Genomic DNA, 21,342 nt, shown 5'->3' on the forward strand with positions numbered 1-21,342 from the left:
CGCCCCTTGACTTAGGAACGTGCAATTATTTATGCGTTTACATGCCCTTTAAGCGCTGAAACTTGAACATCTTGAATTTATCTTAGAAAAGTCCGTTGACACGAACATATCATTTGTTAGATGATAAATTCCAGAAGGCTTTCATCATACCAGTTCTTTATAAAGCGATTAGATAGCATAGTTTAAAAAGGAAAATACAAAACGTATCAACCAAAGCGTAACAAAGGTCTCTGCCGACGGTAAAGACATAGGGTATGCCTACATCATTTAGCATTATTATTCACCCGACATTAACGATTCCGTTTATAATGAAGAACTTTAAATAGACTCTTTGATATTTCTACAAACAAAGAGTTGAGTTCCTGTTCAGACAACGCCTATAGATACTATCATTTACATCCTGTTTGGCAACGTAGCCAAAAGCCATATCCAATCAAAGACTACATGTAAGGCGTTTTAAGTTTATTAGAGTTTTTTCTTAGAGTTTAAAAACTCTAAAATCAAATAATCGATGAAAATTTTCCATGCAAAAGAAGCTAGGCGTTTCAGAGGTAGGTAACTGAGTTTTTTGAAGCGATCAGCCGTTATCTGGATTAGTTTAACCTCGTTAGAAGGGATAGTCAAAATTCTTTACTTTCTTCCTTTGGTTAACTGCAGTTTATTACATCAATGAAGATATATTTGTCACGTATAATCCACTGTCTGTCATTTGTAAAATGATCGAGTGGGAATTTGTAAAGATAATACATCCTAATATGCTCTGTTTTTCCTCAGGAGTAATCTAGATCATTGTGATTAATTTCCGGCCACGCGCCAAGACTTCAAAGAGCTTTGATTACACTGAGGTTAAAAACCAAGTGAAGCTCAAGAACATCCAGGTCCTCTTTCAAACATTGATTGTCTTCTACTTTGCCCAGTGTCCTTGCCGGTATGGGTTACTTCTCTTCATTTGATCGATAATATTTTGATGTTTTTATCTTAAACTAACTTAGCTGAGAAGCTGAAGCTGTCAACGTTATCGGAGTTTCCTTGAACAGTTTTGGCCATGATTTCGAAACGATTTGATTTTTTTGACTTTCTAATGAATTTGAATTTCAAGTTTTTTCCATTAGTCCACTAAATCTACCTTGAAATAGGGCGGTCATCCATCGCTTTATTCTTCGATCAGATTTTTTAGTCATTTAGTAAGGTTTACAATTTTTTTTTTAAGAATCAGTTTTAATGAGAACATGTATAGGGAAAAAGAAAGATGGAATGAAGGATCTGCTATAAGTTCGTTAGGTTTTGAGTTTCAGATAATTCATTAACAATACTTTTTCTCTGACTCGCGTTAATCCGTGTACTGTGTGCAAATGGTTGTAAGGGGAAGTGTGATCGCGCACGAAGCTATTTTACAACCTTGGTCCTTTTTAATTCATGCTGATAATTTTTATTCTGCGGTTCAACGTTGCGTAGCCACCGGAATCTTTTGCATCTTTAATTTTCGCACAACTGAACTCCGTCAGCGACGCGGTTTTTTCACCTCTTAACCTCAAAATTGAACGAAATCGCTTCAGAATTAATTATCAGTATTGTTTACTTGCGAGCATGCAACAGATGGGCGGTCCATTCTAGAACAGGAACGGTCCGTTTCATCCAATGGACGGTCGATAAGGAGTCTCTTGAGCGGACGACTGAACGGATCCGAAGAGAATTTGAGGATAGAAATGACCCTGACTGCCTACCTAAAATACTGACCCGAAAAATTTCAAACACATGAAATCATTCAAAAAAACCTCGGAAATCCGGTTTTTAGAGTGATAAACATATTTAGAACCCACGCAATCTCTTAAGCCTCTGATCGTGTGTAGGAACATCTTGTGGCCGGTAACAAAGCCCTATTTGCCCAACCCTTCGGAAGATAAGTTCGACGAGAGGAAATCAAGAATAGCGAGTATTCTCGCGCAACGATTGAAGAATCGATCAAACGTCTATTTCATATTTCTTTAGTAGCAATTGACATAGAGTCATTAGCGCAGCAAAGTAATTTTCGCCAATGTTGGAAAATGACGAAGAAATTAGAACCAAAATTTCGCAATTTACGTGACAGATTGCGAGATAATCTGATGCGTATAGGAATTCAAGAGCTTTAGGCATCGTTTGAAACTCCTTAATTATAACAATCATTAGCTAGTAAAAGGAAAAAGTTGATTCCGACTTGGTAAAAGCTATTAGAGTTTTTTCTCTCGTTTTGTTTTACCATACTCACATTTACTCGCAGCTTTAACACTCAAATTTCAGATCCAACATTTAAAACTATGCAAGTCCTTTGTATCGTTCAGTTACTATTGCTGCTATCCTGGAGCAGTCCAACGATAGGTCAATGCGGAAATGAAGATTGGACAAGCACATTTGCAATAGCTGGTGACTCTACTTCTCAATGCACGAGTAGTGTCTCCTATGTCAATGGACTGAGAAGCGAGGGTTATGGTACCCTGTTAGAAACTGGACCTGGTGTTGTCAAGGCAGCTAAATGCTGCTCTGTTGACCAGCCATACTCTCAGGAGAGTAATGATTGTTATCAGGCCCAGTGGTGGACTGATTTGCAGCGGTATGTAAGAGTGCTAACATTTTTAATGATAAATTCCTCATTTAAGCAGCGACATGGTCATAATCGGATAGAGAAAATAATGGTTTTTCTAACTGGGCGGATGTTCGATGCTCTACCATCAAACTCAAAGAAATTCGCGCCTATTAGATCGTAGGCTTAGTTTATGCGAAACTACCCACAACACAGCTTTTTTATCTATTTATATGCCTACGTTTTTCGAGGAGATAATTAGGTAATTGATAATTGGATAAAGAAATATCCGGATTTTTCCATTGATAAATGAGTGGGTTCTCTACCCTCAACTACAATAAATTCACGACTGCCAGATCTTAGGCTTGGTTTATGCGAAGTTTCCCAAAAAACAACTTTTTCTCAACTTAAATGTACCGTATTGTAGGAAGTTAACGATGCATGGTGACCACGCGGATAAGATTTACGTTACACAAAATTAACACGAATTTTCCACAAGTTAGGTCTACGTACATAAAATTAACGCGAATTCCTCCGGCGAAAACAATGTGCACCCAAGATCGAGGATATCTCGTGTATCGTACAAGCTGAAAGCCTTTCATGAAGCAAAACTCACGTCTGAACATGAAACAGATAATGAACATGATCGGTTTGTAGTCGCTGGACAAACAATTCTTCCGGGGACGCTATTTCTTTCCACTAAGTCAAACTAAGTGTTTTCCCATCATGATAGAACTGAGCCGATATATCCGGTTGTTGAAATAAACGTGCTGTAAAACAATAATGATGTACCATAGTTTAATTAACATTGCGATGTAATTGATTAGCACGGTTTTTTAAAAATAGCGTTGATAAAGTGCAACATTAATTTCCTATAATAAGGTATAAAATTCTATAAGGAAGTACTACCAGACCAGTTTAGTTTAATTATACGCGATCGCTTTTTAAAGTGATTCAACAACAATTACTCATTGCCTGGTTGTAATAACTCGACATTATTTTTCCCGAGCTAGATAAAAATTAATTATCAAATCCATCGAAAAAAAGTGCCACGAAATTAATGTCATTGATTCCAGTGTTTTTTCAATTTTTTTCAATTTCCCTTCTTTATGGGTAATTCAAGTTAGCTTCTCCGCAGAATATGTCCGAGATGTTTGCGCAGTCGTATCAGATCTCAGTCGTGCGCTTCTCTCCCTCCCATCCCCCTCAAAAAAGTAATACAGAAATGTAAACGATTATGGAAAGTATGCGATTTAATTTAATTACATTTAGGTTTTCTTTTAATTTATTTTTCAAAATTTTCCAATTAGCCATGATTCGTGGGCATTGTGCGAGAGGCCGGGATACCATCTACGCGGGTTTTTCACCGTTGGGAGAAATTTCTTGGCTGACATTGGCGAGGGTGTTTGCTGTAAACCCGAGAGTCACCCAGATCAAGATGGACCATTTAGAGATATCAATGTTAATTTCACAACAGATGGGATGAAGCAGTGTCCAAATGGCATGTTCCTTAAGGGATTGTACAAAACAACATGTTCCACGATAGACTGTCTAACGAAGATCAGATGCTCCGAATTGATTCCAGGTTGGTGGCGGTGTCCTCTCTTTCTCAGTAATCTTTCATTCTTATTACCTCTTTTTGACTCTGACAGTGACCAGCATCTAATTTCTCCTTACAATATCAGCCTTAAATCACACATTGAGCTCACGAGAATAATAGAAATGGTGACCAACTAGAAAAGCTCTCGATTGTTTAACAAATTCCCCTTGTCAGTACCCTGGGAAATTTATGGAGAATAGTATGGAGAAAATGGATACTGACCTAAGGAAGACTCTAAGATTAAAAGTAACCACTTTCTCGCACCATTTGAAGGATTTTTTCTTCTAAGAACCGTTCCCCTGATTGGTTCTACTTTTTTCCTTTATCATGTGTACAAGGATATTGCTATTTGCTCGTTGGTATTCTCGTTAGCACTAAATTTGTTTATTTCTGTTTAATATATCGGCGACGCGACCGCTCTTTTTCCACGAAGAAGCATTTTCTTTTTATCCGTGCTCTTTCTTTTCTTTTTCTTACTGATTTTTCACTCACACAGGAAGGGTTGACGGTGGCTGGTCAAACTGGGGAGACTGGAGTCCCTGCCCTGTGACTTGCGGGGGCGGCACTCAGATAAGATTCCGCGCGTGTTCAAACCCGCCACCATCAAATGGAGGAAGCAACTGTGTTGGAGATCCGGTGGAACTACAAGGATGTAACCTGAACCCATGCTGTATGTTCAACAACTATTTTGCATATAATGTTGCAAAAGTATAAAACAGCGGCTGGCCTGCTTAGCAGCCCTAAGCAGGGAGACAGATGGAAGACATTAGCTACAACGTTTACGATTCCCTTCACCCATTTTCCCAACTTTTCTAAGCAAATGGGCCAACCAGAGCATGGCTTACTCGTATCATGCTATTTCATACAGAAAGAATATTGACAAATGGTAAATTTTGAGTAAAATCGATGAATGATACGGCATCTTCTTGAGGTAACGATCGAACTCAATGTCCTTGATCTGAAAGATGTCGGGATATGGGGGAGGGGGGCACATCTTCATTCAGCCAAGCGTATACCGCCGTTCTTTGCGTTGTTTAGAGGCTCAAGCAAAACAAACTTTACAGTCTTTTTTTTATAAACGTTTTGTGACAAATTAGAGTCTTTAGCATATAACTTCTCTAAAAGCTGATTATTTGCCAAGCCAATTTTGTTGCTTTTGAAAAACAGCAATCAAGGACGATAAATTTCGGCAAGGTGGGTACTCAAAAACGAAATTCAGTTTGCTGATAAATATTGCTCCCAGTACTCAAACGTTGTTCATTGTAGAGGAGATATATGCCACTAAACGCTTACCATTTTCCAAGGCTGTAAAACGTATAATTCATAATTTGCAAATCTCTACCGTGACATGTGGCACAACCTTACGCAGTGCAGTTAAACCCCGAAATTAGCACAAGTTGCTAATCAATTTTAATAGAGCTTGACACTCATGTGTTTTTCTTCTTTTTTACGCCCTACAGAGACACATCGCATGCGCCTGAAGAAGCCACAAGAAAGATGACAACTGAAAATAATGCTGCACTTAAAATCATGTCACAGTATCGCTGTTAAAAAAAAATTTTCAATGCAATAAAAATGATTTGAAGATTTTAAAAATTGTTAAAGATTGATTTTTCTCATTTAGAAAGAAAGTTCTACCATGGATATCTCTCAAGGAAGAAGAGTAAAAAATATTTCAGACTCATGTTCAACTCGCGCTGTGAGACTATTTGTCAATCACAACCTTCCTTTGTTCGCACTTTTAAAAAAAACTAATTGAAAGAACAAATTAATTGCAATACCGATAAAATTGATTCTATTACAAAGCCGAGAGAACTTTCCTTACCTTGCATAAAGCTTTTTCTATGTATCCATCTATTGCTGAATTATGAACATTATGAAGCAGCGCACCCTACAGAAGTGTAAACTTTATAACAGAATAATGCTTGGTTCTTACAACTAAAAGTCGAATTTATTTGCTCTACAATAACATCAACCGGCATGGAATTGTTGATGCACTATTGAAAACGTGTTTTGCATAGCCTTCGATCATGTTGCGGACCTCGTGAGGTATTCTTTTAGGGCTTAGAGGCCATATTCCTGCATTGCAATCGGATGGCTTCCTTTGAATTTTTTTTGGCTGTTAGATTTTCGAGAGATCGTGATTAATAAAGACATGAAAGAAATTGGTAAAGTGTGGCACTGAATCTCAGTGCTTGATGCACAAAACCGTCCGTCAGCATGCACTTCACCACATATTGGGATTGCAACATATCCAAAATATTTTAATTCGCGTGCAAACGAGCAACAAGGATTTGGAATAGTCTGACCGAGGACTTGAATCAAACTAGGAATAATCTTACCACAGAGAGCAATGTGGAACTTTGATGTTACGTACAATGTTCAGCTAACTTTCATTTCATTGACAACTGAAAGACGTTCAATCTATTTTTCTCAAATGCAAGTCATAAATATATAATATATCTATCAACTTATTGCTCTCATTCTATTTTATTGCTTCAACATCAAACAAGCTAGAACTTGTGGCCGTACTAATGTAACTTCCACTGCCATCTCTTCTTGCTTTTGTATCGTAGCCGATTTTGGATTTCGGACGCTCGTGGCCGATTTGTATTTTGGACACTAGTGGCCGATTTTGGATTTGAACACTAATGGCTGATTCTGAGTTTTAGACAATAGTAGCCGATTTTAAACTACGAACATTAGTGGCCGATTTATGAATTTTAGACACTAGTGGCCGATTTTAGATTTTGGACACTAGTGCCCGATTTTAGATTTTGGACCCTTGTGGCCGATTTTAGATTTTGGACACTAGTGCCCGATTTTAGATTTTGGACACTAGTGCCCGATTTTAGATTTTGGACACTAGTGGCCGATTTTAGAATTTGGACACTAGTGGCCGATTTTATATTTTGGACACTAGTGGCCGATTTTAGAATTTGGACACTAGTGGCCGATTTTAGATTTTGGACACTAGTGCCCGATTTTAGATTTTGGACACTAGTGGCCGATTTTAGAATTTGGACACTAGTGGCCGATTTTAGATTTTGGACACTAGTGGCCGATTTTAGATTTTGGACACTAGTGGCCGATTTTAGATTTTGGACGCTAGTGGCCGATTTTAGATTTTGGACACTAGTGGCCGATTTTAGATTTTGGACACTAGTGGCCGATTTTAGATTTTGGACACTAGTGGCCGATTTTAGATTTTGGACGCTAGTGGCCGGTTTTAGATTTTGGACGCTAGTGGCCGATTTTAGATTTTGGACACTAGTGGCCGATTTTAGATTTTGGACACTAGTGGCCGATTTTAGATTTTGGACGCTAGTGGCCGATTTTAGATTTTGGACACTAGTGGTCGATTTTAGATTTTGGACCCTTGTGGCCGATTTTAGATTTTGGACACTAGTGGCCGATTTTAGATTTTGGACACTAGTGGCCGATTTTAGATTTTGGACACTAGTGGCCGATTTTAGATTTTGGACGCTGGTGGCCGATTTTAGATTTTGGACACTAGTGGCCGATTTGTATTTTGGACACTAGTGGCCGATTTTGGATTTGAACACTAATGGCTGATTCTGAGTTTTAGACAATAGTAGCCGATTTTAAACTACGAACATTAGTGGCCGATTTATGAATTTTAGACACTAGTGGCCGATTTTAGATTTTGGACACTAGTGCTCGATTTTAGATTTTGGACCCTTGTGGCCGATTTTAGATTTTGGACACTAGTGCCCGATTTTAGATTTTGGACACTAGTGCCCGATTTTAGATTTTGGACACTAGTGGCCGATTTTAGAATTTGGACACTAGTGGCCGATTTTATATTTTGGACACTAGTGGCCGATTTTAGATTTTGGACACTAGTGGCCGATTTTAGATTTTGGACGCTAGTGGCCGATTTTAGATTTTGGACACTAGTGGCCGATTTTAGATTTTGGACACTAGTGGCCGATTTTAGATTTTGGACACTAGTGGCCGATTTTAGATTTTGGACACTAGTGGCCGATTTTAGATTTTGGACGCTAGCGGCCGATTTTAGATTTTGGACACTAGTGGTCGATTTTAGATTTTGGACCCTTGTGGCCGATTTTAGATTTTGGACACTAGTGGCCGATTTTAGATTTTGGACACTAGTGGCCGATTTTAGATTTTGGACACTAGTGGCCGATTTTAGATTTTGGACGCTGGTGGCCGATTTTAGATTTTGGACACTAGTGCCCGATTTTAGATTTTGGACACTAGTGGCCGATTTTAGATTTTGGACACTAGTGGCCGGTTTTAGATTTTGGACACTAGTGGCCGATTTTAGATTTTGGACACGAGTGGCCGATTTTAGATTTTGGACACTAGTGCCCGATTTTAGATTTTGGACACTAGTGGCCGATTTTAAATTTTGGACACTAGTGGCCGATTTTAGAATTTGGACACTAGTGGCCGATTTTAGATTTTGGACACTAGTGGCTGATTTTAGAATTTGGACACTAGTGGCCGATTTTAGATTTTGGACGCTAGTGGCCGATTTTAGATTTTGGACACTTGTGGCCGATTTTAGATTTTGGACACTAGTGGCCGATTTTAGATTTTGGACACTAGTGGCCGATTTTAGATTTTGGACGCTAGTGGCCGATTTTAGATTTTGGACGCTAGTGGCCGATTTTAGATTTTGGACACTAGTGGCCGATTTTAGATTTTGGACACTAGTGGCCGATTTTATATTTTGGACACTAGTGGCCGATTTTAGATTTCAGACCCCTGTGGCCGATTTTAGATTTTGGACACTAGTGGCCGTTTTTATTTTTCAGACACTGGTGCCCGATTTTGTATTTTGGACACTAGTGGCCGATTTTGTATTTTGGACGCTAGTGGCCGAGTTTATATTTTGGACACAAGTGACCGATTGTGCATTTTGGACACCAGTGGCTGATTTTGTATTTTGGACACTAGTGGTTGATTTTGTATTTTGGAGACAAGTGGCCGATTTTGCATTTTGGACACCAGTGGCTGATTTTGGATTTTGGATTTTGGACAGTAGTGGCTGATTTTGGATTTTGGACACAAGTGGGCGATTTTGCATTTTGGATGCTAGTGACCGATTTTGGATTTTGAACACTAGTGGCCGATTTTGGATTCTGGACAAAAAGTGACCGATTTCCGATTTTGAACACGACTGGCCGATTTTTTATTTTGGACATTAGTGGCCGATTTTGTAGTTTGGACACCAGTGGCCGATTTTGGATTTTGGACGGTAGTGGCCGATTTTGGACATTTTGCATGGGATTTTAAATTGCAACATTACCATTTACTATCATTTTACAACCTTTATACCTTTATATCAGTAGCCAGATGCAGTCTCAGACTGCCTAGTTTTTGTAGTATACAACACGAGATTAAAAATATTAATGTGATAAGTAACGAGGGTTGCCATCAACATCGCGGTACTTCTGATACATAATTGGATATGCAAAAGAGGGGTAGCCCCTAAGTAAACTCAAAACGTTGCCAGTATCACTATCGCAGAGGTCTGAGCGGACAGCAGAGAGAACATATCATAGAAATACGCTTCTCACAGCGGAAAAAGACTATGTCGTGAGAAGAGGGTTAGTGTTTTCATCACCATAACTCATGGGGATATTTTGCCGCCAAGAAACGGAACTAGCGAGCCAATGACAATAGATCTAAAGAGGGCACTAATAAAGTGAAAAATAAAATTGATTGCTTAGGTTTTGACTGACGAAGGATTTTAAGTATTGCCACCTTTTTGTCTTTTATTGTATATATTTTTTAGTAGTTAGTTGTTGCTGTCATCTAATTTTTAGTTCAGTTTTTAGTGCATAATTAGACAATGGATCACCTGAAAACCAGTTGATTTTGCTAGGCGAAAACTCCACGTTGAATTAAGTATCGTATCGTGTCGTATCGTTAATATTGCCAGGCAGCACACTCTTGTAAAAACTTCATAACAGAAATATTTTGAATACTTGCACTGTAGTATTGCACTTTTCAATACTTTAAGCTACGGGTACTATCTGTCGTTGAACATGCTTTATTGATTATGCTATTTACATTGCCGTCAATCAAACGACCGACTTGGCGTGATGTTTCGGAGGGTTCGAAAAGTCATTTTTTAGAGCTTTAAAGGAACACAATATACAAAGTTGCATATGGTGGAATTTTAAAGATGATTTCAAAACAGGGTCACGTCGTAACAAGTTAGCATTTCGAGATGGGGTGTTCCATTCGACGGTAACAAAATGTTAATTGTACTCTTTTTTACAGCAAGTCAGTCTCTCCAGAGGCTGAATACTTCGCTTAATACAGGGAAACTGTCCCTGTTAACATCATGTCTGCGAAATAGTTAAAAAGGTATTTTGCAAATCCACTGCAAAGGAGTCGTGATCTTAACTTTTGCCAAATGTCTGTGAGAAGCATGAATGTCATCCTTTTTCTACATGTTTTTTTTTCTTCCAACTCCTCTCATTCAGTCCCAGTACTTGATAAGTCCATCCCAGCCACAGGTTACCACCTTTGACGTCTCGTGAGGATGCCACAGGCAAGCGATGCAAACTGCATCGTGTGCTTTGAACTTGCTGTAAGTCAAAACCAACAAAATTTAACAAAGAATGTGGCACTATTTGGTAAATAAGACAAAAACAATGAGTTGTTGCGACAAGGTTAATCATTTTCCCTAGTTTCCCTTACACTCATTGAGAAGTGTGTCGACAAATCCAGTTTTGAAGTCTCTCATAGCAGATTACAGCACTTAAACCTATTTTCGATCTGAGTTATTTAGCCCACCAAAATGTGAATAGCCAATTATAACATGTCAACATAAATGACCCCGAAGAGTTTCTAGCGGCAAAACACCCTACTCCTTGTATTCCAATCGCGTAAACATCTCCTGATTTCGATTGCACGCTCATGGAGATCATTTCTATCCATGTTAAGTCAATGTCACTTCTCTATATCACTTTAAGGCCATACACTAACATCAGAGAAATGCTTAGTCCATGATTGATACACTTAAGTGTAATTGCAAGCCACGAGTTACCAAAAACACCCTTCACTTCTGCCACGTCAAAAATGACCACAGCAGCCTAAATCTTTGTAGGTGTAGCGAGGGCGATTTGGATAAAAGTTAGCAACAACTCCTTCACAATAATAATTTCTAATAATGTTAATACTTATATAGTGCCGTATAAATGTGAATATGATCAAATACGTTTTAAAATAACTGAAATAAATATGTAAACCTAACAATGATTAAACAAATTTGTTTATGCAGATCTTGCGACTATCGAGATTACTAATATCTGTATAAATAATCTAATAACTTTCCTATAAAAACTTACAGTAAAATACTTTAAGAGGCAAAATATAGATATTATTATATATGATACAACTTATAGTCGACGTATAAATGCATAAATTTGTTGTATGCAGATCTTACGATCATCGACATTGCTAATATTTCTGTATAATCTAACACCTGTCCTATAAAAACTTATAAAATACTTTAAGAAGCAAAATATAGATAATATTATCTGTGATACGATTTATAGTCAAATGTTCAAAGAAATAGACAAGTGAACGGCCTATAGAAATATTATAAGCTGACTATAAACCGAGGAATAAACGCAAAATCATTTTTCCTACGGTTCAAAAAAGAGAAAAAAAAATAGGAAAAAAGAGGCTGATATTACCTGTAGAGTTTTGTTGATTTCCAGTCCCATATACAAAGTTTGCCATCTGCATCGCCGGAAATAAGATAACTACAACAACAACAAAAGTACATTCCCGAAAATTATAGTGATTTTAATCAATATAGTTGAAAAAAAGGTCAAAGAAAATCCATACGAAGATCATGTCGATGTATGTATATTTTTACTGAAATTTGATAGCAATGGAAGGAAGACCCCGATAAATATTTTCTACACAGAAAGAAATGGTGTGATGAGGAAGAATAAGAAAAATTCTTCAAACTGTTTTCACTTAAGACATTAATTTTTTTTTTTTGGATTCATTTTCAGATAGGTACGAGGTTGAGAACAACGTTTTCGGTTTACCTTCCATCCGGTGAGAAATTTAACTGACAAGCGTAGCCCGCAACCTAAACAAAGAAGTAGTTGAGATTTATTTAAGACAATCGCATCAAAAGCTAAAGAATAAATAGATCAAATGGCTCGCTTCTCACCATGTGGCCTTTAAACGTTTTCTTTCGGTTTTGACGGAAACGATTTAGTACTGCGAACACCATGATTTGGTTGTCCATGGACTGACATGCCATCCATTTGTCTGCAGAAAGAACAAAGTGAGTAACTTCATCTGCTTTCTAATTCTCTTTTCAAGCTACTACTTACTCCCTTAAGCGCGAGAATTTGGTGTTTTATCAGGAGAAAACCATAAAGCTCACCACTTTTTCTATTGCTGAATAACATATTTTTATTGTAGTGAGAGGTTGTATGGTAATCACTCCTGGGAGAAGAGACATCTCTCACCAATCACTAGAGAAGGGCTTGGAAACGAGTGAGTCATCTATCAATTGTCGTTCCCATCACACTTTGCACTTGGTACAGTCGTCAAAGATCTTATTTAATAGCGGGGAAGTACGAGCTTAACAATTTCACGGTGGAGGTATCAGGTTATTTAAAAACACAATGAAATTTAAAACGAGCAACTTACTGTTGGGGTGAAGAGCTACTGCGGGCATGGAGTGCATACTAGGTTCGGCAATATACTTAAAATCCACAGGAATGTCCCTGGTTCGAAAAATGAAACTTACGAGTCAGATGACACAGTCTGCTATGATTCTGAGAAATTCGCCCTGTGCGAGTAAAATGGGATCGAAAGAAAGAAAAGTGGAGGAAGAAAAAGATAAAGAGATGAATAGCTAACTGTGTGTTCCTCGTCTATTGTTTCCGGTCAAATCGGAATTTAGAGTGTCAGAGAGCCAAGAGAAAAACCCTTGAGGAAAGGCGAGAATAATCAACAGACTCAACCCAAATGTGACGTCATACTCGACAATCGAGCCAAGGTCACAGCAATAAGCATTTCCACCTCTGCGCAACCCCACTTCGAAGAAAAGAGCAAGGTTTCTTTAAGATAAACGGTCATCGCAAGAACTTGACGAATGATGGCTGCTTTTTATAAACACGAATGGACTAAGAAAGATAACAACACAGTTACTCACCATTCCCATACTCTGATACTTTTGTCATCAGAAGTCGTCACGAACCTTCTGTTTTGATCCACAAACGTTATCGTGTTAACCGCGCCAAGATGTCTGAAATGGAGTCAATATTTTAGACAGAGCTCTCTTTAAGGTAACACAACTACATGTACTTTTAAAAGTACAAAGTTCATGGTTTCGTACATTTGGCTTGCATTTTCGAAGCTTTTTATTTACGTCTCATATTTACCCTCTTGGAGAATTGCTACCTCACAAATTCATAATTTCGATGTTTTTTCCTTATTCAGAAGGCTTAATTGTGATTCGACGTGACCAAAAATGACTCAAAACACTGTTACACACTTGTACCATTGCCTCTAGGTAAACAAGTTAGAAGTTTTGACCAACCTGTCATATTCTTGAACAATTTCGTTCGCTCGCGTGTCCCACTAGAACCACAGATATAACCATTAGTAATTTGTTAAACGCCCGGAATTAGGAGCTATGCGCATTTTCTTTCTTTTAAACGGATGGAACATTCGCAATGTTCTCCAGCGCATTTTGCTGGGGCACGTTCTTAAAAAAGTATGTAACACCATCAAAACGGTGGCATAGTTTTGTTTTGCTTGGTTGATCACTCATGTACTCTAAAATAATATCGTCTGGAAGAAATTTTACATCGATACAAAACTTTAACATTCAACAGCAAACGTTACTTCGACTGAAAGATTTCCAATTGTTACCGTTAATATTTTCTTGTCTGATGTTCCACAAACGAATAAATGCTGCTTATCCTGAGAAGAAAGAGAAAAATGGTTTTGTCCACGCAAATCGAGGAAAATCTTGCAAAATTGGCAAACAACTATTATATTAATGAATTTAACATTTAACAGCAAACGTTACTTCGGCTGAAAGATTTCCAATTGTTACCGTTAATATTTTCTTGTCTGAAGTTCCACAAACGAATAAATGGCAGAGTAACGGTAGATCTAATCCGGAGGTCGTGGGTTCGATTCCCACCGAGTTCAAAAGATTTTTTCTTTGCCTCGTGTGGTTCCCTGTTTCCCTTTATTAGGGCTAACGCCCTGTGGGTTATTCATGGGTTTAAATAGCACTTTAATTTACACTTCAGAGTTAATTCTCTGTTTCACCAACTATTATATTAAGTTTGAGCAATAGTCCATTTTACAGTTGTGTGCTTGGTTGCCAAGCCTTTGAACAGGAGTGAGGCTAAGGGTGACCTTGTTATGTTACAAACCTTGCTGCTTTTGAAATGCAAATTAATTTGTTATCATGCTAACTAGATTCTGGTCTCTAACACAACAAGGTCACCTTCAGCCTCACTCCAAATAAAAGGCTTGGCAACTAAGCACACAACTGTAAAATGGCCAATACCTCATCAGTTCTGGTTTATTTCAAACCCATAAGGTGTGTACCTTACCTCGTCAGGATTAAACTTGACACAGTACGGAATTTTTCGGTTGGTAAAACGTCCAGTGCACTGCCCTGTAACGTATGTGTCATATAAATGCTACCAGGAAAATATAAATCTGAATAGAAATTCACTGTAACGTTGACAAAAATGAAGACATTTTTTTCAAGATTCCCCACCTGTTTCTGTGTCCCATAGTTTGACATATCTGTCATAAGCAGCACTTAGAAACTGTGCCCCACTGTTGTTAAACGAAATGTCACGAACAGCTTTACTGTGACCTAAAAAAGGACGACGACATATTGCAATATTAACATCTTGTGGGAGACCAACCTTCATCTGTCACGTAGACATGTTCTGAGACTGACGATGCACCAAGGTGGGAAGCCGGGTGGGAATAGGTGAAATGCCCCCTATGTCACTCAATCCTCTCGTCTTAAACATTCCCACGTCCTTTCTATGCGCTTATGAAACAGTAGTTACTGGCTCGTTTATTGATTACGGCAGAGGAAAGAGTCAGAACAAATTTGTGAAACCACGCGAGCTTATTAAAGTTTGGAAAATGTACACCTCGTGGACTAAATTTCACGTAAACACGAAAAATTAATTTATTTGCTTTAATGTGTGGCGCATTATGCTGTGCAAAGGCAAACTCAGAAGAAATAAACGAAAACATACCCATGAATGTTCTCAAACAACGTCTTTTGCCGTAAACTTCCCACAACTTGAACCGACAAAATAAACAAAAGAAAAACAACATCATAATAAAAAAAAAATTGGGATGAGATACCCCACAATCAGCATTGCAGCACAAAATTTCGTGACTCAGTGACTGATATTTTCAGCTCTGGCCTGTTACTAGTGATAACGGAGCACAAAAACGACTCGTGCTCAACAAATGCGCTGATGCTACATGTTCATGTTATCTTGAAGTGAGAGGGAAAATTTTCTCTTATTAACTATTATGTTATTACCTGAGGCACTCTGTCTTTTAGATTGAAAGAATCCTTAGATTTTTTGATTAAGCAAGTTACTGTCTAGCCATTTGTTCTACTGGCCAGACCTACCTTAATTTTGCAGTCCATACTACAAGAGAGTAAAAGGTGAGCTGATGTTGGAAAGAACCTGATGGAGGAGACACCCTTTGAGTGTCCAGTCCTAATGAGAGATAAAAAACAAAGACACACTGTAAACAGCACTGTTGGCGAGAATTATTTCTCCGATGTTCACGTTTCAAGTAGTTCAAAGAAAGTCACACTGGATATTGTAAAACAATTTACAGAATTATACAGTAGGTTGTGTGACAATGATCATTGAGCCTCTGGTGAATAACAAAGAGGCCTGTTTTTAATTTTATTTCAATCAATAATTCCTTTTTCAGAAAAAATGCTTATGAATCACAAAGCAGTACTTCGGTATCACAATCTTCAATTGCAGTTGATTATCACAAGATAAGATGTGTTATTTGACAAATCATGCTACAAGAACAAGGTACATGCACATGATATGCTAAATAATATTTAATAATAATAAATTTAATACTTATAATGTGCATATACCCATTTACATGTGCTCATATGCATGCAAACAAATAAACAAATATTTCAAATAGACAAAAAGTGTTTGAAAACCCTAACTGAAAGGAGGCAGACCAGTTGGCTATTTACAAAGCACAGCCAAGGAGTTGAACTTGGGGCCACCAAGAACAAATCCAGTGAGTAGCAGGGCAGAGGACTTGAACCTGGGACCACCAGATTATAAGACCGGGGCCCTAACCACTCAGCCATGCTGTCTCCACAAGAATTCACATCTTTCTACACAAAACTCTCAACTTACTGACCATGTGTGAATGTGTTTTTTTGGTAAGTAACATCTCTCTGGTGGTTCATCTGTATCCAGTTTCACATCCAGATCTTTTGGAATGTGAAGATATGAGCGACCCTGATAATCCACAGAATCTTGAACTGAAAGGAAAAAAAAAATCAAGAAATTAAAGTAAATCACAGTATTTTTAGGACAATCTGCACACAATCATGTACAAGTCATGAACAAAGACAGAGGATGGCTCCATCTTAAGTCAATACACATGTAGTTGTGTCTATGAAGCATCACTGTCATGTACAAACAGTATTTCAAGGTTGCAAATAGCTTGTTCATATACAAGGATACAGTCATGTAAAATCAGGCATTTCAATGAAAGGCACTTACTGGCAGTCTACTGCTGCCTCTAAGACCTCTCACAGCTGTCACTTTAGCCTGCCAAACAAGCTCTTTTTTGGGTTTCCCCTTACAACAAGCTGCCATTATGCTATTTGCAGCTGTTTGTGGAAAGAGTTGCCAAAACTCCTGAATTATAATTTGTACTTGAAACTGACATTTTCAAAAATTGTGAACAAATAAAAGTTTTTCTTTCAATGAACAGTGGATGGATTTCTTATGAAACCATTTTTTTTTTAAAATCTGCTAACTCTAATATTTCAGTCCAAGCCTATACATTCCCTCACCATGAAGAGTGGTCTTTTCTTCCACAACTTGTTCTTCTTTCTTAGTTCTCTTTTGCTTTGTCATCTCAAACTCTTCAAGCTTAGCTGCTTGTTCCTAAAGACAGAAAAAAGTTACATTTTCTTTCCAAAGGTCGACAAATGTCAACTGATAAATTTAATGTTATTTAAAAACTTTCTACTTATTTCACCTCAGATGGCTTAGCAACTTTAGCTTCATCAACAAATGTTGCCCATGGACCTGAAAGGGAAGGCTAATGTCATTAAATCTTCTATGCAAAAATAAGAAACTTCAGATAACTCAGATTTGCACCACAAAATATCACAAAAACAGAATGGTATGACGAGAAACAGGAAAATTGCCTTAGTGTATCAAACTATAGTACATGTACTTCCAATATAATCATTATGATAAAAGTTGGTCACAAATTCAAAAAATATATTTCATAGTAAATTATGTAAACTATGAACAATGTAAGTTGCTCTTTCTTTGTATTCTTTACCTTTGTATCCTTCAATGTCTCCTGGATCACCAGGTTTTTCTCGTTTTCTTTTGTCACCTGGGCGAGCTTCTGTTGCTTCAAATATTGTCAAGCCTGGAGAATACACATATAATAACTTATACCCTATGATACAATTCTGCCACAATTATTGTGCTGACGAATGGACAAGCAAGCACATTAAAAACAACCACCAAAAACAAAAAAAAATTGACAAAAAAAAAAGAAAACAATCACCCAGTCAAAACACACCGAAATTATCCACAGAAATTCTGAAATGCTCCTTGCAAGCATGTAACTAATGGTACATACCCTTCTTCTCCTCTGCTTTTTCTACATCTCCAACAAACCTATTTATAAATTGCAACGTTTCGATGAATAATTAATCAAATATACAGGATAAAAAAAATCTGCTGGTTGAAAAGCTGTTTCAAATGTACATTATGTTGCTGGCTGCCTTCTGTTTTAGGATATCCCTAAAGTCTTTCAGGTTAGAGAAGGAGAAAGAGCATTCTATATGTACTTCAAAACTCTCAATTAACCTCTTTCCTTTCTGTACCTTGAAAGTTAACACAATGAAAGCTTTTTTTCAGCTGTCTCATTGGCCTTAACCTATTAACCCCTGAGAGTGACTAGTGTCTAATTTCTCCATACAAATCACCAGTTAATCAAACGTAAAGGCTATAACAACAAAAAGAAATGATCAGCATGATAATAGGCTCTTAGTTGTTAAATAAACTCTCCTTGTCAATAAAATGGGAAATATATCGAGCACAGTATATTCATAGAAATTCTGTGAAGACAAACCTGTCCCCTCTTGTGCTGGCTCCTCCTGTTACACTGGGATCAAGGGCATAACCTGACAGATTTCATACAACACTGTTCAATTCAAATAGTTATTTCAGAAATACATTGAGTAAAACTATTCAAGCTTTCTAGATTTATCACAGCTGTTTTCATATGATAAATGAACAATGATAAACACTAATACCTTTAAATCTACAGAAGAAAAATAGAATGACTATGACTGAAATATAAACCCTCTAACTCCCAGAGGTGATCAACATGTAAGTTCTCTCTATAATATCCATACACTATCCAGCAAACAGGTTAGAAGATTACTCAAATTTATCAGGCAGAAGTTTTAATCTTGATTTAATACCAAATTCTTGCAATAAATTTAAAAGGAAATGTGTAGCAGCTAGAGGTGAGAATTAACAATCAGATCTTGGCAGTAAAGGGTTAAAAGAGGTTGACAGTTAGTAATGACAATTATCTGTATTGCCTACTTATGCTATAAGACACTGAACTTTGCTGAATATCCTCACCATAACTAGTAAATGTTCTTCTTTGAGTTTCAAATGTAAAGTCACTCATGTGAGCTGGTTCAACATAACCTGAAACCAAATCAATAGATTGATTTCTGGGCACATGTGCAGAGCTGTCATTAAAAACCAAAAATAAATGCAGGTGGCAGCTCAACTTGTATGAAAATCAAACTTATTATAAAATCATGTTACCAGCTAGCGCATTCTTTGGAGCACTTTGCTGCCTAGTTTTAAAGGGATTTGATGGTCCAACCTATCCACAGACAGTAGAAAAGAATTGATATATTAATTTATAAAACATATTAGTTAACTTCAAATAACATATGATACCCTGAAACTTCATCACCCTGCTCTGATAAAACTACTTGGCAATTACATGAAAATTTGCAGTAAAATTCATTGATGTACAAGTTGTGTTTTCAGTTGAAAACCAAGGCCCAATTCTTCAAAGGCCAATTAGCCCTAGCCCAGGGTTAAATTTTAATCCAGGTTTCTATATTTCTCCGTTCAAAAGCCGTTTTGGAATAATTTTACCCATTGTTTTAAGAGCATTCAATTATCAAATTGTAGTCAAAAAGAAATAAACTGAATTTGTTCTTCAAACTTTCAGATCTGAAATCAAATTTCACACTAACCCTTGGTTATCTTAACCCAGCTTTGAACAACCCGGCCCACGCTATAACGTTTTTCGTTGAGCACTAAATGTCTTGAGATGACGACACTTGTATAAAATATTCAGTCATCTCCTTCGCAACTTTTCTCATGGTTCAGTGTCCTACATGTATCACAATTTATGATTCTGAGTCCCAAAATGACGCCTTGAAAAAAAATAAGGCGGGAAGCCTAAAGATAAAAGTTTTCCGAGATAAAATTGAACTGTGGAGTGTTCCATGCACTAAATTTTCACCTCAGGGGAGAACATCTCCTCATATCGCGGATTGTAAGTGACCTCCTTGGTGGTGGGATCCACTTGTCTAATCACACCAACAGCCTCCTTAGGGATCAAAACAAATCACTTGTTAAACCTTCTTATAATCCATCTGATATTTTCGCATCTTGAGAAGCGCGAAGAATTCACCAAACCTGACTGATTCGTTACCAACCTTTGCAGTGACAACAGGGGCACTTTTAACCTGAACTTTAGATTGAAGTTGTGAAATTGAGACATTAGAGTTCAGATGTGCCGTATGATCTGCTGTAGTTTCCTCTTCAGGACTTTCATTTCCTTCAGAATCGCTGTCATCACCATAGGCATTCGCAAGAGCTTCTATTGCCGCCATGTTGTTTTGGAGTTGGCCAGGTTACGTAGTAAGCATGAGTTTGGCCCGGTTACTCTGTCATGTAAGTTACCACAGAATGTTCCAACAAACGATAGCTCGACGGGGAAAAATTACGCCCGGTCAGAGTAAAGGGGCATTCAGCGGACACGCATCTGGAGCTAAATATGCATACATGACAAAAATAACACATAAAATGATTGATGTTTCTCGTGCAAAATATGAATTTTAGTCAACTTCCACATGGAATGGCTGTTACTGACCTATGTTTTGTAAAACCCCATGTCAGCTTACTTTATCCAGAACTGGGAATGCTACCGTGCGATTTGAAATTTTGGGGGAAGATCCGCGCGCAGTTGCATATTAAATGTCTGTCCAACTATTAGACAAGAAATCGATAATGAGCATGAAATAGTTTTTACAATTATTGTACAAAACTGACAAAAGACAAAAACCAAGAAAAGCAAAACTAAAATCAGTTCCCTGTTTCCTGCTCAGTAGTCTGTACCTTCACAATGTTATGATGTATATCACTGGCTCTCAGTAAGGGATCTAATTTTGGGGCCAAAATGAAAGTATTTTGGAGGGTATGTTTTATAGGCGAAGAGAAAATTCAAAACGTTCCTTTCGTGTATCAGCAAAGCCACGAACATTTCAAGTGTTTCATTGATAAAGTTATATTTACATAATGTGTAATTTTCCTCTTTTCTTCACACAACCCCACAAGCTCGTAGCTTAAAATATTATCGTGTATAAATAAAGGTCATCTATCTATCTATCTATCTATCTATCTATCTAGTTCTATTTATGTATGTATGTATGTATCTATCTATCTGTCTGTCTATCTGTCTATCTGTCTATCTATCTATCTATCTATCTATCTATCTATCTATCTATCTATCTATCTATCTATATATTAATCTAACAAATGAATGCCTCGTCCGGTGAAGAGTGAACGTAAAGTAAAAGAAATTT

At 37.5% G+C, this 21,342-nt stretch overlaps 2 protein-coding genes across 2 annotated transcripts; one reads left to right on the forward strand and one right to left on the reverse strand.

The window, feature by feature from the left end:
• Window positions 1-774: 774 nt before the first annotated feature.
• LOC131793675 (semaphorin-5B) lies at window positions 775-5,758 on the forward strand. Its single transcript, XM_059111124.2, has 5 exons — window positions 775-928; window positions 2,281-2,590; window positions 3,871-4,145; window positions 4,657-4,830; window positions 5,621-5,758. Coding segments are annotated over exons 2-5 (744 nt in total). The 5' UTR covers window positions 775-928; window positions 2,281-2,297; the 3' UTR covers window positions 5,623-5,758.
• Window positions 5,759-9,910: 4,152 nt separating this feature from the next.
• LOC131793585 (pre-mRNA-processing factor 17-like) lies at window positions 9,911-20,388 on the reverse strand. Its single transcript, XM_059111009.2, has 22 exons — window positions 20,194-20,388; window positions 19,998-20,084; window positions 19,283-19,343; window positions 19,091-19,159; window positions 18,570-18,621; window positions 18,075-18,112; window positions 17,766-17,858; window positions 17,454-17,503; window positions 17,266-17,359; window positions 16,602-16,725; window positions 15,829-15,919; window positions 15,440-15,485; window positions 14,941-15,042; window positions 14,771-14,835; window positions 14,073-14,123; window positions 13,738-13,778; window positions 13,351-13,443; window positions 12,843-12,919; window positions 12,355-12,455; window positions 12,227-12,270; window positions 11,864-11,932; window positions 9,911-10,750 (listed from the first exon to the last, which is right to left on the reverse strand). Exons 1-22 carry the CDS (start codon window positions 20,368-20,370, stop codon window positions 10,642-10,644), a joined length of 1,734 nt encoding a protein of 577 aa, XP_058966992.2. The 5' UTR covers window positions 20,371-20,388; the 3' UTR covers window positions 9,911-10,641.
• Between the last annotated feature and the right edge of the window lie 954 nt (window positions 20,389-21,342).

The sequence above is a fragment of the Pocillopora verrucosa genome, chromosome 9 (assembly GCF_036669915.1).
Source record: "Pocillopora verrucosa isolate sample1 chromosome 9, ASM3666991v2, whole genome shotgun sequence".
In the NCBI taxonomy this organism is placed as follows: domain Eukaryota; kingdom Metazoa; phylum Cnidaria; class Anthozoa; order Scleractinia; family Pocilloporidae; genus Pocillopora; species Pocillopora verrucosa.

Coding starts and splice junctions, on each gene's coding strand:
- LOC131793585 (XM_059111009.2), bottom strand. CDS start 20,370: ATGGCGGCAATAGAAGCTCTTGCGAATGCCTATGGTGATGACAGCGAT. Junction 17,859..18,074: donor AAAAGCAGAGGAGAAGAAGG/GTATGTACCATT, acceptor TGTATTCTCCAG/GCTTGACAATATTTGAAGCA. Junction 15,920..16,601: donor AAAAAACACATTCACACATG/GTCAGTAAGTTG, acceptor ATCTCTCATTAG/GACTGGACACTCAAAGGGTG.
- LOC131793675 (XM_059111124.2), top strand. CDS start 2,298: ATGCAAGTCCTTTGTATCGTTCAGTTACTATTGCTGCTATCCTGGAGC. Junction 2,591..3,870: donor TGGTGGACTGATTTGCAGCG/GTATGTAAGAGT, acceptor TTTTCCAATTAG/CCATGATTCGTGGGCATTGT. Junction 4,146..4,656: donor ATGCTCCGAATTGATTCCAG/GTTGGTGGCGGT, acceptor TCACTCACACAG/GAAGGGTTGACGGTGGCTGG.